General features: G+C 39.7%; 1 protein-coding gene across 4 annotated transcripts in view; it reads right to left on the bottom strand.

Moving 5' to 3' along the window:
• The window catches only part of LOC123498097 (puromycin-sensitive aminopeptidase-like), a 123438-nt gene that overhangs the window by 44031 nt on the left and 61818 nt on the right, over positions 1 to 17589 (bottom strand). For all 4 annotated transcript variants that reach the window (XM_045245226.1, XM_045245229.1, XM_045245228.1 and 1 more), the window contains exon 6: positions 5006 to 5156. In XM_045245226.1, the coding sequence (XP_045101161.1) occupies positions 5006 to 5156 (151 nt within the window). The remainder of the gene's footprint in view (positions 1 to 5005; positions 5157 to 17589) is intronic.

Raw genomic sequence — 17589 nt, 5'->3', positions numbered from 1 at the left:
TGGCCATTTTAGTTTTTTCCCATGCCCTCTCGACATTCTTTCATTCCACATACACAGATCTTCCCTATCCATTTTTCCATGCCAATCATCACTCTGTATATTGCTATCAGGTCTCCCCTTTCTCTTCTGTTTTCCAGGGTCGGAAGTTGCATTCTGTTCAGTCTGTCTTCATAAGTCAAATCTCTTAAGTCAGGCACCATTTTGTTGCAGCCCTCTGTACTTTCTCTAGTTTCCTTATGTGTTTCTTTAAGTTCGAGCCCACTGTATTGTTGCATATTCAAGCCTTGGTCTTATCATTGCAGTAATTATTTTCTTCATCATTTCTTCATCTAAATATACGAACGCCACTCTTATGTTCCTCAATAAGTTCAATACTTCTCCAATTATTTTGTTTATATGTCTCTCTGGCGATAGGTCATTGGTAATTGTCACCCCAAGGTCTTTTTCTTCATGACTGGTTTTATGTCTTCATTTCCTATCTTGTACATACTCCTGATTCTTCTTTCACTCTTGCCAAACTCTATTTTCTTGCATTTTGTCGTGTTGAACTCCATTTGCCATGTACAGCTCCATTTCCATATTCTGTCCAAGTCTTCCTGGAGTAGTTCGCAATCTTTGTCACATCTCACTTTTCTTAACAATTTTGCATCGTCTGCAAATAGGCTCACATAACTGGACACCCCATCCACCATGTCATTTATGTAGACCGCGAACATTACTGGTGCCAACACTGATCCCTGTGGAACTCCACTCTCCACCAAGCCCCATTCTGATGGTCTGTCCTTAATTATTGTTCTCATTTCTCTTCCTACCAAAAGTCTTCCATCCATTTTAGTAAACTGCCATGCACTCCTCCTACCATTTCAAGTTTCCAGATCAGTCTCCGTGTGGTACCTTATCAAAGGCCTTTTTAAATCCAGATATATTCCATCAGCCCAACCATCTCTTTCCTGTATTACATCTATCACCCTCGAATAGTAACATATCAGGTTTGTCGTGCATGAACGCCCTTTTCTAAAACCAAATTGACACTCACAAAGTATGTCATTTTTCTCCAAGAAGTCTGTCCATCTATTCTTCACCACCCTCTCACACATCTTAGCTACCACACTTGTAAGTGACACTGGTCTATAGTTCAATGGGTCTCTCTTGTTACCTGATTTATAGATTGGGACAATGTTAGCTCTTTTCCAGTCTTGGGGCACTACACCTTCCCTTAATGAGGCATCAATTACTTCACAAACTTTTTCTGCCAGTTGCTCCCTGCATTCTCTTAAAATCCATCCTGATACCCCATCAGGTCCCACAGCTTTTCTCACTTCTAAACTCCCCATCATATTCTTGATCTCCTCCACAGTTACTTGAAACTCCTTCATAATCCCTTTCTGTTCCATTACCAGTGGTTTGTCAAAAGCAGTCTCCTTTGTGAATACCTTCCGAAAGCATCCATTCATAGCCTCTGCCATTTCCTGGGATCTTCACTGCATACTCCATTTACTTCTAAACTTTCAATACTTTCTCTATTTTTGATGTTGTTGTTCACATGTCTGTAAAAAGCCTTGGTTGGTCTTTACATTTATCAATTATATCCTTTTCTTGTTTCTTTCTTTCTTCTCTTCTAATCAACACATATTCATTTCTTGCTCTTTTGTAACTTTCCCACTGCTTAATCCGTCTTTTCCTTCTCCACCTCTTCCATGCATCCTCTTTTCTTGTTCTAGCCTTTTCACATCTATCGTTAAACCAGTCCTGCTTTCCAACTTCTCTATGTTGTCTTATTGGTACAAATTTTTCTCACCTTCTTTGTATATTTTTATAAATTCCTTCCACTTTTCATTTGCTCCTTAGCACTCTTGAATTTCATCCAATTTGTCTCTTGAAAGAATTTCTTTAGGTTTCCAAAATCTGTCTTGGCATAATTCCATCTTCCCACTTTATATTCTTCATTTCTTCTAGATTTCTCTTCATCTATCACCTTGAACTCCAAAACTGCATGATCACTCTTTGCTAAAGGGCACTCCACCCTCATCTCCTCAATGACCATTGGCTCTGTACTAAAGACCAAGTCCAGTCTTGACGATGCTCCCTCTCCTCCAAACCTAGTATCTTCTTTGACCCACTGAGTTAACACATTTTCCATTGCCAGTGTCAATAGTGTATTTCCCATGTTGTCTCTGATCCTTCCATTGACCAGTCCTCCCAACACACCTCTTTACAATTAAAATCTCCCATCATTATAGTTCGTTCACAGCCACCCAACATTTCTTCCAGACATGTTCCTGTATCACTTATCATTTCTTCATATTCCTGTACTGACCATGCATTTGTCTTAGGTGGTACGTACACCACTATGTAGTGCCTCTTTTTCCTTCATTAGTTTCTGCTCTGATCTTTAGCACTTCTGCCTTTCCCATACCTTCTTTCACTTGATCCACCTTTATATCTTTTTAACCAGCAACATCACTCCTCCTCCCATCTTACCTACTCTATTTCTTTTCCAAACATTATATTTCCTTCTCCAACCATCATCAGGTCTTCTCCTCTCTCAGTTTTGTTTCAGTAAGACCCACAATATCTGGGTTCTTGTCCCTCAAGTAATCGTTGAGTTCTAAAATCCCGATATCACTCCATTTATGTTGGAATACATTACATTCGCTCATATGTAAGTTTCTTTAGTCCTTTCTTGCTGTACTTTTCTGGGTTATGAACCACTTCCTCAGTCTCATATCCAAGATTCTCCAGAAAAACTCTTTCTTCTCCTCTTCTGTCCTCTCTTCATTTTTTTTCAAAGCCTCCTTTCTCAACTCATTTAACATTTCTCTTTCCTTTTCACCGAGATCTCTTCTCAACCAAATCTTCCTTGTTGTTTCCTGCTGGGCTAGCCTCCATGACTTCTCCACCAATTCATCTACATCCTTTTGTGACTTAAGTTTGATTCTTATTGGCCTCATACCTTCTCCTGTGAACTTTCCAATTCTATGGAAGTCCTCTATTTCTTGTACTAGGTCTTTTCCTCCTCCTGCACCACATTAATGATATTATTTATCACCTTTTTATGTTTTCTCTCTCTCCATTTTACTCGGTGTCTTATCCTCCTCCACACCAAATATCACCACACATCTCTTTTTGTCTACAGTTTCCCTCACCAATGTCTCATTTGACTTAATAACCTTCACCACTTTCTCAGCAATCTTCTCTTCTATGATCTGTTGATCTATAATTTCAGCAAGGCCCAAAGTTTTCTCCCAGACTCTTTGATTTCCTTTTCCAGACTTGCAACTTTGTAATTTACCTCCTTTCTTTCCACTTCCTGACTTTTTTTCCATTCAGCCTGCTTCTCCATCACTTTTCCTAGAGATTCTCCACATTTGTCGCAATTCACTTTAATTAGCTTAACTTCCTCTTTCAGTACTTCATTTTCTTTCTTCATATCGGCACACTCTTTCATTACATTGTCATAACTCGTTTCCAGGCCCCCATACTTTTCAAACAGTTTTTCAATTTTACCTTCCAACTCCAGAATTTTCTTCACATAAATGCTCTTCTCCATTATTCCTTGAAATCCTGTGAAGTCTGATTCATCTTTCGAGTTCACGGCCGCCATGTTGCGCAGATGTAAACAAACCAGCTGATGGCTCAAACGCAGGCTACAGTTTATATTCACCTTCCCTGGACATTATTTTGCTAATCAACAGTTAACATGACTATATGTGTGTGTGTGTGTGTGTGTGTGTGTGTATTTACCTAGTTGTAGTTTTACAGGGCCTGGGCTTTATGCTCGTGTGGTCCCGTCTCCATATCTACACTTATCCAATTTTTCTTTAAAACTATGTACACTTTTTGCTGACACCACTTCCTCACTCAAACTGTTCCAAGTCTCAACACATCTTTGCGGGAAACTAAATTTTTTAACATCTCTCGGGCATCGTCCTTCCTTAGTTTCTTACTATGCGATCTTGTGCTTCTAAAGTCATATTCTTCTCTCAGGATCAGTTCCTCATTATCCACTTCATCCATTCCGTTAATCAATTTATAAACTTGTATCAGATCCCCTTTCTCTCTTCTCTGCTCCAAGGCTGGTAGATCCATAGCCTTTAGTCTCTCCTCATATGTCATCCCTTTAAATTCTGGAACCATTCTTGTAGCCATTTTTTGTAGTCTCTCTAATTTTCTTATGTGTTTCTTTTTATGGGGAGTCCACAACTCCTGCATATTCCAATCTAGGTCTTATTTTAGTACTTATCAATTTCTTTATCATTTCCTTGTCCATATAGTGAAATGCTACTCCAATATTCCTTAATAAATTATACGTCTCTCTGAAAATTCTATCAATATGGCTTACCGGTTGATTATTTTCTTCCATTGTCACTCCCAAGTCCTTTTCCTTTTTTACTTTTTCTAGTTCTACTCCATCTCCCATCTTATAGATTCCCACTGGTCGTCTTTCACTTTTTCCCATTTCCATGACATGGCTTTTGTCCACATTGAATTCCATCTCCCATTTTTTGCTCCATTTCCAGATCTTGTTTACATTTTCCTGTAGTATTTCACAATCCTCTTTTTGTTTAATGACTCTGCACAGTTTCGCATCGTCCACAAACAGATTTATGTAGCTATTCACTCCCTCTGGCATGTCATTTATATATACGAGAAAAAGTATTGGCGTCAATACTGACCCCTGTGGCACTCCGCTGTCTACTGTTCTCCACTTGGACTTCATATCTTTAACTATCGTCCTTATTTCTCTCCCCTTCAAATAATTTTCTATCCATCTCAATGTGCTTCCTTTTAAGCCACTCTTCTCCTCTAACTTCCATAGTAATCTTTCATGTGGCACTTTATCAAACGCCTTTTTTAGATCTAAATAAATACAGTCAACCCATCCCTCTCTCTCTTGTGTGTGTGTGTGTGTGTGTGTGTGCATATTGCATGTATGTTTGTAAGTATGGGTATTGGTGTAAGAATATCACCTTGGTATACCTATACAATTTTCAAACTCCCTTACCAACAGAGAAGTCTGCTATGGCAATAAGATCAATCTTGGGTAAGGGATAAGCAATACTGAAGTATTCTTTGTAGTAGGGGAGTACTTTGGTGGCTACATCCAGAGCAAACTTGCCTTGTTCTTGCTTGCCAACGGGAGTGTATACACGCACCTGAAACATATTCAAATAACCATGTCATACATATGCATTCTGACCAATATTTCTAACTATTATTAGGACAGTTCTAAATACTACTGCATTCTTAGAACTTGTAGAACCTTAGTTTTGGAGTAGCAGCTATTTCACAAAATAATACTTGCATGTAATGAAGAAAATATTTTCATGAAGTAATATGGAAATGGATTACCTATGTGGTATTCCTAGAAATCTATATTACTTAAGGGTGCTTAGTCTGTCTGGCTGTGTGCCTTGTTTTCTCACTGCAATGAAAGTGAATTTGACATAAAACTGATGTTATGCAACATACAGCATTCTATATTTACAAGTGAAAATAACAAGATTTTAAAGATTTCAAAAGACATCTCCACTACACTAAAATTCATTGGGGAAACATTCATACATACATATACAGTAAACCCCCAAGTTTATCATGGAGTTATTACATTCTAAAGGCACAGTGAAGTGTTAAAATCTGTTATATTGATGCTATCCCAAAAAAGCCTATCTATTGTCTCCACTTCCACTTATTGTCCCTCTTTTGTGCTCTTTATCCTCCCAATTTAGGTTTGATTTTTTTTTTTTTTTTTTTTTTTGCTTTATTTATTTATTAATTTTCTTTTTTGTTACCCCCTATGTTAAATGAAATAATAGCTTAGTGTTATGCATTACCCAAAATGAGTTTTTTTCCCTTGAAAATCATAAAATTAATTATCTTACTTACAAAGCCTCAACATGTCTCTTCATTCTTATCACTGACCCTTGAATTTCTTGTCTGCATTTTCTACATTTTACTTTAAATCCTTTGCCTTTGGGAATTCTGTCAAATGCGTCTCTTTTTCTCCCACAGCCACTCTTACTACAGTGTCCATTTGGCATTATTGTATATCAAATAACAATAAATTACTGACAGTCTACTATAAAACAAAATAAAAAAACAATTTGAATGTGACTGTGAAGAGGTCAGAGGGCAGCAATCCCTGGTATACTCATAGTATGGGGGAGGATACTCTACTCAGACAGCAGTGAGCAGGAAAAGGAAAGGCTTGGGCTTAATGCCTATTAACTGCACAAGGGTTCATTAAGGCAGACATGTCAGCTTGTGGCCAATCCTTAGTTAGGGTTGAAGAGAAAGCACCACCAATCTCACTAAGTAATTGCTGTGGGTTAGGATGAAACTTGAGCCATCACAACCACGAACTGACCACTTTACTACAGAGCTATCCTATTTGCACGTTGAGACTTGAATAAGGTGGTGGGTGGATTCTATCCAAGTGAGGAGCCCTCCATCTCCCATAGCTCAGTCCCCTTCTGTTTCTGCTGTCTTTGCCTCCCTTTCTGTCCTTTCTTGGGCAGCCAGGTTTTTACCCTCAGGGATACCAGTGTCCCTGCCAAGGCTGACCTAGCTGGTTGGGGTGGGGCTTGCAACCCCTCCCTGTAAAAAAGTCCACAGCCACTACCAGAGTTGAAGGTTGAGGTCGGGGTCGAGGCTCTAGGCACGGGCAAGCCTCTAACCACGACCCCAATCTGGTTCTGCTGGGGGGTCCGACTGTACAAACCCCTCGGGTGCTAAGGCACCAGAGGGGCTTGCCTACCTGTATGACAGATGCACGGGAAAGCTTGCAAGATCCCTGTTTCCTGAGAGGGGCAGGAGGATCCCCTTGCCCTATTTTTAACTTTGGGGGTGCCGATGGGGTTGCAGATGTGGCGCCTGCCCATTGGACCATTCCTGGGGTAAACCTTTGGAGGGTTCTACGTGTAGGCTCCTGGAACATCCTGAGCCTCTCAGAGGATCACCGACTGCCTCATCTATCAGATAAGCTCAGTAGGCTGAGGGTGGATATGGTGGGACTCTCTGAGACAAGGAGGCCTGGCAGTGGCGAGACCAGTAGCAAGGGTTTTACTTACTATTGGTCTGGCAAAAGCAATGGTCACCATGTCAAGGAGGTAGCCATAGGCGTCTCCAGCAGACTGCAGTCGTCCGTTGTGAAGGTTACTCTGGTTCATGAGCGTATAATGCGACTAAGGCTGAAGCACAGTCTTGGCTTCATGTGTGTGAAACTGAAGAGAAGGAGATGTTCTACGCCAAACTCGACTCTGTACTGGACCAGCTTCCCTGTCGTGATGCACTTACTGTCTTGGGCAACTTTAATGCTGACACTGGCACTGAGAGAGCTGGCTACGAGTTATGTGTTGGTCCTCATGACCCTTATACCAGGAACGAGAACAGCTCTTTCCTTCTGAATCTTGCAAGATCCAGAAGGTTGAGAATTGCAGGTTCTTGGTATCAGAGACCAGTGCTGCACCGCTGGACTTGGTATAGCAATGCCAGAGGGGTAGCGAAGGAGATTGACCATATCCTTGTTACTACTCGGAGAATCCTTCAGAACTGCAGGATTTTTTGGAGTGCCAAGTTCTTTGTGACTGATCACAAGCTTATTGTTGCTACACTCAAGCTTCATGTCAAGTCCAGAAAGCCTCCCAGATGTGACCACACTGTGTTTCATCTTAAGAAACTGAAGGAATTGACTTGTGCCCAGGAGTATGCAGTGACAGTCTCCAATCGGTTTGGAGTGCTCGACACCATCGAGGACCTGGTAGACCTATGGAATTCCTTCAAACTTGAGACTCTTGAGGCTGCCAAGGAATGCGTTGGGGAGCATCCAAGGTCATGGAGTGGCTTCGCCTCAGTAGAGATGCTGGACAGTATTGACGAGAGTTGCGCTGCCAGACTTGCTAGAAACCATGACCAGTACAGGGCTCTGTAACGCAGGACTAGAACTCTCCTGAGGAGAGACAAGGAGAGGTATGTCAGGGGTCAGTGGCAAAGTTGAGAGGTGGAAAGGCAGCTGGCATCTGTAACATTAATGTGGAGCTGCTCAAATCAGGGGGTGAGACCATGATTCATGGATTGCAAACTCTCTTGACTATTGTATGGCATTCAGGTACATTTCCCCTGACTGGAAAAAGGGACTGATCATCCCTATCTGGAAGGGGAAAGGGACCCGTCAGGACTGCAATGACTACTGCCGTATAACACTGTTCAACATACAAGGAAAGGTGCTTGCCCATTTGCTGTTGATGCAGCAGTCACCTGCTGAAATACCAGAGACCTGAACAGTCTCGGTTCACGACCAGTAAGTCAACAACTGACCAGATCCTAGCACTTCGCATACTGGTGGAGTGCCAACATGAGTTTCGACAAGGGATGCTTGCAACCTATGTTGATCTCAGGAAGGCGTTTGATTCAGTGCATCGAGACACTCTGGGATCTTCTGCGTCTCCACAAGGATTATTAGTCTATTAGCCCGTCTGCTGCGGACGACAACATGGTGTTGTCGGTAAAAAAATTCCGAAGACTGCGGACGACGCACGTTATGCATCGGCAAATAAAAATATTTGTAGAATATTCCCAATGCGTTACCGAGCTCTCAAATTTTGACAGAGTCATCCCTGAAGACTACCTGTGCTTTGTTTATGTCCATGACCTTGGACGAGGCTTATCTCATGTCAAGTCATTTACAGTAATTCACAACACAATACTCCTTTGTTTCACAACACACAAGACTCATTTCACTCATCCGTTTCACAGCACTCATGTCACTCATCTATGACAACACATCACTTATCTACCTCACTATATACACTATCGCTCATACTATTCTGAGAGAGAGAGAGAGAGAGAGAGAGAGAGAGAGAGAGAGAGAGAGAGAGAGAGAGAGAGAGAGAGAGAGAGAGAGAGAGAGAAACTATTACTGTCATGTGGTCATTTATCTTATTGTTTTTTTATCACTTTTGCATTTGCATATAATCATTACGAACATGCCTTGACAATTTGAGGTACAAAAACATTATATACATGCAGTAGACAGTAAAACATAAATGGTGACCAATACAGCAACATCATCAGCTGGTATTTACCGCTCACCACAGTGGGTGTAGAAAATGCCTGGCTCAGACATGTTTTGGCTTATAGCGCAAAACTTTACATATACAACAGGTACTTAGAACCCATTTTTCTTTGGTTTTGGACAGCAAGGATTCCATTTCCGCAATAAAAATAAATTGCTCAAACCTGCCGCACTGGCGGTACGTTTTGAAAAAGTGCCACAGCGGACGAGTTAACTGACTTCTACTGTGGAACTGTGAAGTGTGGAGAGGCCATGTCCAGCTTCTTCCCTGTGAATACAGGAGTGAGGCAGGAATGCATGCTTGCTCCATCACTTTTCAACACTTACATGGACTGGGTACTAGGCAGAGTAGTAGACAAAGTCATTGTGAAGCATCTGTTGGCAATACTGAAATTACAGATCTTGTTTTTGCTGATGATGCAATAATCTTTGCTGAGTCACTGGAGGTTCTGGTAATGGCTCTAAAGGCACTGCACAAGGAGGCAAAGCCCTTGGGACTCCAGGTTTTCTGGGCCAAGACCAAGGTTCAGATATTTGAAGGCTTACTGGAAAAAAACAGTACAGTTCGTCCATGTGTGTGGTGAGGACGTTGAGATCAAGAAAAATTTCATATACCTGGTAGTGTAATGTGTAACAATTGTGGGTCGAGCCAAGAAGTTGTACAGCAGATTAGCCTGGCCCATGGTGTTATGGAGTCGTTCAACACAAGTATTTGGCACTGTTGGTACCCGTGCAGATAGATGAAGATTTGGATCTTCAAGTTGCTGGTGATCCCTGTCTTATTCTACAGTTGTGAGACATGGATACTGAACACCAATCTGAAGAGGTGAATTGATGTCTTTGGTAATAGAAGCCTTTGCAGGATCATGATATGACTTTGTGTCAAATCAGCAAATGCTCCAAGAGACTGATTCGAGGCCGATTACTAGCATAGTCTGTCAACGCCAACTGCAACTATATGGGCATGTGGCACGCTACCCGAAAGCCGATCCTGCATATTGGGTTGTCTCCAAAAGGGATAACCGAGCGTGGAGGAGGCCAAGGGAACGTCCACAGAACTCATGGTTGCAGCAAGTTGATGCCTCTTGCTGGGAGTTACTTGGCACGGGAAAGGAGCCGGCACGGAGACTCGTGAGGCATGACCGACTGGAGTGGCACCATAGGGTACATGAGGCGACATGCCCTCCAGTGTATGCCCCCCATCATTGACTGATTGATTGAGATGAATCCATATTAATAAAAAAATTGTACAGTGGAGACTCAATACTTGAACGTCTAAATAGCCGAACTTTTCAATACTTGAACACAAAAGTTTGATTTAATACTAAAAAAAATACCCGATAGTCGAACGCTCACACATGTGTTTGTAAACAGCTGTGCTACTGCGATTGTCAGAATAACATTCATATGCATTGTCTGTAGTTTTTCATTTATAAACTTACATTGACACCAACAACTTATTAGTGATGAAAATACTTGGTAATCAAACAGCTGCACATTTGGTTATATACAAAGCTCTGTCCTCTCCCTTCTAGCACCCGTCACTGTCCTGTTCTGATACAGTACTACTGGTAATACTGGTATACTGGATGCTGGTGCACATCCCTAGTCCTGCCACAGTCTTGAGAAAAACAACATTCTTCTGCTTTCTGTCAGTAGTTTTTCATTTAGAAACTTATGATGGACCAAAGAGGCTTATTAGTTGTGAAAATAAGGAATCTGGTAAGAGAGCAAGTGTTAGTGAGCCACATCCCTCCACTTGTGGATTCACAGGAATCACACGAGGAGAAAAGTTACAAAGATGTTTTCATGGATGGGGAGTGGTCCTCTGATGACTCCTCCCCACCCTTCTCTCCTCCTCTTCTAGGTTATCCATCACCACCCTTCACTTAAGGTGTGTGAAAAAAAAAAATAAATAAATAAAATTTCTATCAGGTTGATGTTTTACTATGATCAGAATGAATTACCTGATTTATAGGTATCAATAGTCAAACTTTTAATGCTTGAACAGCCATTTGGAACAAATTAAGTTCAAGCATTGAGTCTCCACTGTAGCTAATGATTTTCTTCCTAAATTTTAAAAAATACACCCAATGAACTTCATATTTGCTGTTATTATCAATATAAAGACTTTATTTACCTTATTTATGCTTTTGAATACTTGTCTTGTAAAAGAAGGCAATGGTTCACTGGTGCCTGACTTGCTACAGGACCAGTACAGGACCTGGACAGAACAAGCAGAGATGCTTTGGAAAACTGTATTTTCCAATATCCTTCACACACTGCCTCATTCTGATCTTCTTTTCATGTCCTCTTGTCCTTCCATCTTTTTCTGTCAACAGCACCAGGTCTTCTTTGTCTATCTTTTCAATATCATTTACTATCTTATACATTGTTATTAGGTCCCTGCATTCTCTTCTGTCTAGTAAGATTGGCAGTCCCATTTCCTTCAGTCGTTCTTCACATATGAGGTCCTTTAATTCTGGTATCATCTTTGTAGCAATCTTCTGTATCCTTTCCAATTTTCTTATATCCTTTTTAGAGCTCGGAGCCCACACCACTGCTGCATATTCCAGCCTTGGACGTAAAATGCTTGAGATGATTTTTTTATCCATATCTTTGTCCATGTAATGAAAGGCCACTCTTATATTAGTCAACATTTTATATGATAGTCCAAATATCTTGTTTATGTCTTTTTCGGGGCTCAGATTTTCCTATATGATCACTCCAAGATCTTTTCTTCTTTAGTCTTAATTATTTGTTCCTCTCCCATCAAATAGTTCTCTACTGGTCTTCTCTTACTCTTTCCTAGTTCCATTATGTGACATTTCTTTGCATTAAACTCCAATTTCCACTTCCTGCTCCACTCATAGATCTTGTTTATATATTCCTGCAACAGCAGACAGTCCTCTCTAGTTTTGATAACTCTTAGTAGCTTTGCATCATCAGGAAATAAATTTATATAACTGTTTATCCCAATGTGAATGTCGTTTACATAAATCTGAAACATAATGGGGGCTAACACTGACCCTTGTGGCACTCTGTTAGTTACTTTACCCCAAGTTGAGTATGTCTCTCTGATCATGGTTCATATTTCCCTATCCTTCAAATAATCTCTTGTCCATTCTAGCAAAGTTCCTCGCAGTCCTCCTATGTTCTCCAGTTTCCAAAGTAGTCTTCCATGACGGACTTTATCAAAAGCCTTTTTAATATCCAGGTATATTGTGTCTACTCATCCATCTCTGTTTTCAAGTCCTGCAATAACTCTCGAGTAGAAGCTAATAAGTTTGATACACATGAGCTCCCTGTCCTGAACCCAAATTGGCTGTTTGATATGACTTGCTCCTCTTCTAGAAATTTAACAAATTTTTCTTTGATAATTATTTCACACAACTTCCCCAAGACACTTGTAAGTGACACTGGTCTGTAGTTTAGTGGTTCAGTTGCCTTTCCTCCTTTAAATATTGGTATTATGTTGGCTCTCTTCCATTCTAGTGGAACTTTCCCTTCATTTATTGAACTTGTAATTATTTTCCAAACTGGATCCAGTAGTTGCTCTTTACATTCTTTTAACACCCAACCTGATACACCATTTGGCCCCATTGCTTTTCTGACATCCAACTTCTCCAATAATCTTCCAATATCTTCTTTGTGCACTGCAATCTCCTGTAATCCTTGGCAATCCTATGTCCTATTAGGTTCTGTGAAATCATCCTCTGCAGTGAACACCGTTTTGAAGCTCTCATTCATTATTTCACACATTTCCTTCTCTGTTTGGTATGCCTTCCCTTCTTTAATAATTTTTTCAATTGTTTCCTTATTCCTTGTTTTGCCGTTAATAAACTTGTACAAAAGCTTGGGTTTATCTTTGCTTTATTCACTACATCTTTGTCGGTTTCTTTCTTCCTCTCTCCTTACTCTAATATATTAATTTCTGGCATCTTTGTGTGTGTATGTATTTATCTAGTTGCTTAGTTGTATTTACCTAGTTGTACTCATATGTTACAGGGTTCGAGCGGGACTCATAGTGACCTGTCTTTATATCTACATTTATCTAACTTCTTAAATTTGCACATAATTTCTGCTGTTACAATCTCTTCACTTACTCCATTCCAGATGTCTCTTGTCCTATGTGGAAAAATGAACTTCTTGATATTCCTATGACACTGACTTTTCATGATTTTCTTGGAATGTCCTCTTGTTTGTCTGTCTCCCTGCTTCGTCAATGTTACCAGGTCTTGTCTATCTTCTCCATACGGTTTACTAACTTACACATCCTTATTAGGTCTCCTCTTTCCCGTCTATCCTTCAGAGTTGGTAGCTCCATCTCCTTCAGTCTTTCTTCATAGGGAAGATCTTTTATTTCAGGGACCATCTTTATAGCAGCCCTTTGTATCCTTTCTAGTTTCTTAATATCTTTCTGCCTATATGGCAACCATACCACTGCTGCATATTCTAGTCTGGGTCTTATCATAGTGGTTAATATCTTTTTCATCATACTTTTATCCATGTAATTGAATGCTACCCTGATGTTTCTTAGTGTCTTGTATGTCGAAGCAAATAATCCATTTATATGTATTTCTGTGTGTGTATTTACATAGTTGTATTTACCTAGTTGTACTTTTACAGGGCCTGGGCTTTATGCTCGTGTGGCCCCGTCTCCATATCTACACTTATCCAATTTTTCTTTAAAACTATGCACACTCATTGCTGACACCAGTTCTTCACTCAAACTGTTCCACGTCTCAACACATCTTTGTGGGAAACTATATTTTTTAACATCTCTCAGACATCTTCCCTTTCTCAGCTTTTTACTATGCGAACTTGTGCTTCGAATGTCATATTTTTCTCTCAGGATCAGTTTCTCATTATCCACTTGGTCCATTCCGTTGATCAATTTATGAACTTGTATCAGATCCCCTCTCTCCCTTCTCTGTTCCAGGGTTGGTAGATCCACAGCCTTTAGTCTTTCCTCATATGTCATCCCTTCAAATTCTGGAACCATTCTTGTAACCATTTTTTGTAGTCTCTCCAACTTCCTTATGTGTTTCTTTTTATGAGGGGTCCACACTACTCCTGCATATTTCAATCTGGATCTTATTATAGTACTTATCAATTTCTTCATCATTTCTTTGTCCATGTAGTGAAATGCTACTCCAATATTCTTTAGCAAATTATATGTCTCTCTGAAAATTCTATCAATATGGCTTACCTGTTGATTACTTTCTTCCATCGTCACTTCTAAGTCCTTTTTCTTTTTTACTTTCTCCAGTTTTACTCCATCTCCCATCTTATAGATTCCCACAGGTCGTCTTTCACTCTTTCCCATTTCCATGACATGGCTTTTATCCACATTGAATTCCATTTCCCACTTTTTACCACATTCCCAGATCTTATTTAGGTCTTCCTGCAGTATTTCACAATCCTCTTTTTGCTTTGTATAACTCTGCACAGCTTTGCATCATCCACAAACAGATTTATGTACCTGTTCACTCCTTCTGGCATGTCGTTTATATGAGGAAAAGCATTGACGCTAATACTGACCCCTGCGGCACTCCGCTTCCACTTGGACTTCATATCTTTAACTACTGTCCTTATTTCTCTCCCCCTCAAATAATTTTCCACCCATCTCAATGTGCTTCCTTTTACCTAGTTGTATTGTACAGGGTTCAAGCAGAGCTCATAGTGTCCTGTCTCCATATCTTCATTTATCTAATTTTTCCTTAAAGTTATGCACACTGTGTGCTGTAACAACTTCATTATCCGATGTATTCCATTTTTCCAATGTGTGTGTGTGTGTGTGTGTGTGTGTGTGTGTGTGTGTGTGTGTGTGTGTGTGTGTGTGTGTGTGTGTGTGTGTGTGTGTGTGTATTTACCTAGTTTTACCTAGTTGTAGTTTTACAGGGCCTGGGCTTTATGCTCGTGTGGCCCCGTCTTCATATCTACACTTATCCAATCTTACTTTAAAAGTATGCACACTCGTTGTAGACACTACTTCTTCATTTAAACTGTTCCACGTCTCAATACATCTTTGCGGGAAACTATATTTTTTAACATCTCTCAGACATCTTCCTTTTCTCAGCTTTTTACTATGCGATCTTGTGCTTCGGATGTCATATTCTTCTCTCAGGATCAGTTTCTCATTATCCACTTGGTCCATTCTGTTGATCAATTTATAAACTTGTATCAGGTCTCCTCTCTCCCTTCTTTGTTCCAGGGTTGGTAGATCCATAGTCTTTAGTCTCTCCTCATATGTCATCCCTTCAAATTCTGGAACCATGTTTGTAGCCATTTTTTGTAGTCTCTCCAATTTCCTTATGTGTTTCTTTTTATGAGGGGTCCACACTACTCCTGTATATTCCAATCTGGGTCTTATTATAGTACTTATCAATTTCTTCATCATTTCTTTGTCCATGTAGTGAAATGCTACTCCAATATTCCTTAGCAAATTATATGTTTCTCTAAAAATTCTATCAATATGGCTTACTGGTTGATTGTTTTCTTCCATCATCACTCCTAAGTTCTTTTTTCTTTTTTTCTTTCTCCAGTTCTACTCCATCTCACATCTTATAGATTCCCACGGGTCATCTTTCACTCTTTCCCATTTCCATGACATGGCTTTTGTTCACATTGAATTCCATTTCCCACTTTTTACTCCATTCCCAGATGTTATTTAAGTCTTCTTGCAGTATTTCACAATCCTCTTTTTGCTTTATAACTCTGCACAGTTTCGTATCATCTGCAAACAGATTTAGGTAGCTGTTCACTCTCTCTGGCATGACGTTAATATAAATGAGGAAAAGTATTGGTGCCAATACTGACCCCTGTGGCACTCTGCTTTCTACTGCTCTCCACTTGGACTTCATATCTTTAACTACCGTCCTTATTTCTCTCCCCCTCAAATAATTTTCAATCCATCTCAATGTGCTTCCTTTTAAGCCACCCTTCTCCTCTAACTTTCATAGTAATCTTGCATGTGGCACTTTGTCAAATGCCTTTTTTAAATCCAAATAAATACAGTCAACTCATCCCCCTCTCTCTTGTACTCTATCAACTATTCTAGAATAGAAACTCAATAAATTAGTTACACAAGACTGTCTTTTCTAAAACCAAATTGGCTATTTGATATTAATTTGTTGTCTTCAAGGAACTCGATCCATTGTTTCTTTATTATTCTTTCACACATCTTGCATATTACACTAGTTAGTGATACCAGTCTGTAATTTGAAGGTTCTTCCTTCCTTCCGCTCTTATATATGGGAACCACCTCAGCTCTTTTCCATTCTACTGGTACTGTTCCATTTTCTATTGTGCATTTTATGATGTTGTATATAGGACTTGCTAGTTCTTTCCTACATTCTTTTAGTATTCTACCTGAGATTTCATCTGGTCCCATTGCCTTCTCTTCATCCAATTCCTTCATTAATTCTTTTATTTCAAGCTTGGTTACTTTAATCTTTTTCATATAGACTGTCTCTCTATTACCCTGTGGCCTTTCAAATTTAGATTCCTTAGTAAAGACCTCCTGGAATTTATTATTTAATAGTTCTGCCATACTTTTTGGGTCTTCCACCATCCCGTTCTCTCATTTTAACCTTTCTATTGTTTCTCTTTGCCTAATTTTTCCATTTATGAATCTATAGAACAATTTTGGTTGCTCCCTCCATTTTTCGACAATGTCCTTTTCGAAGTTCTTTTCCTCTTCCTTCCTCACCTTAACATATTCATTTCTCGCTACCTTGAAGTTTTCCTTCTTTGCTGGATCTCTATTTCTCCTCCACCTTTTCCATGCTCCATCTCTTTTCTCCTTTCCCCTAGCACACCTTGCATTAAACCAATCTTTCTTTCCTTCTTCTTTAGGTCTATATTTCGGGACATATTCCCTGACTCCTATTTTGTATATTTCCAAAAATAAGTTATACTTCTCTTGCATCGTCTCTGAGTTTTCCATCTCCTCCCAGTTTACGTTTTAAAAATAGTTCTTGAGATTCTCAATATTAGCCTTTCTGTAATTTAATCTATCTATTTCTAATATTACATGATCACTCTTTCCCAATGGGCACTTATATCTTATATCATCATTCATTTGTATACCCCTTGTAAAAACTAGGTCCAATCTCGCTGGCTCGTCGTTTTCTCTGAATCTTGTGCATTCCTTTACTCTCTGGTCCATCATATTGTCTATCATTAGGTTCAAGAATCTTTCTCCCCAGGCTTCTTCCCCCATACCACTTTCATAATTTTCCCAGTCCACTTCTTTACAGTTGAAATCTCCTACTAATATAACTTTTTTCCTTTCTTTAACAATTCTCGTTAGACTCTTATTGTGTTATCTATCATGTCTTTATATTCTTGATTGGTCCATGAATTTGTTTTTGGTGGCACATATGTTACAATTATTAACTCTTTTTTATTAATATGCATCTTAACATACAATACTTCTGCTTTTCCTTCCCCACATTCCACTTGGTTTATCACTATCTCCTTCTTTAACATTATCATAACTCCTCCTCCTC

Source organism: Portunus trituberculatus, chromosome 47, assembly GCF_017591435.1.
Source record: "Portunus trituberculatus isolate SZX2019 chromosome 47, ASM1759143v1, whole genome shotgun sequence".
NCBI classification, from domain to species: Eukaryota; Metazoa; Arthropoda; class Malacostraca; order Decapoda; family Portunidae; genus Portunus; species Portunus trituberculatus.
This window is presented reverse-complemented; position numbering and strand designations above follow the sequence as displayed.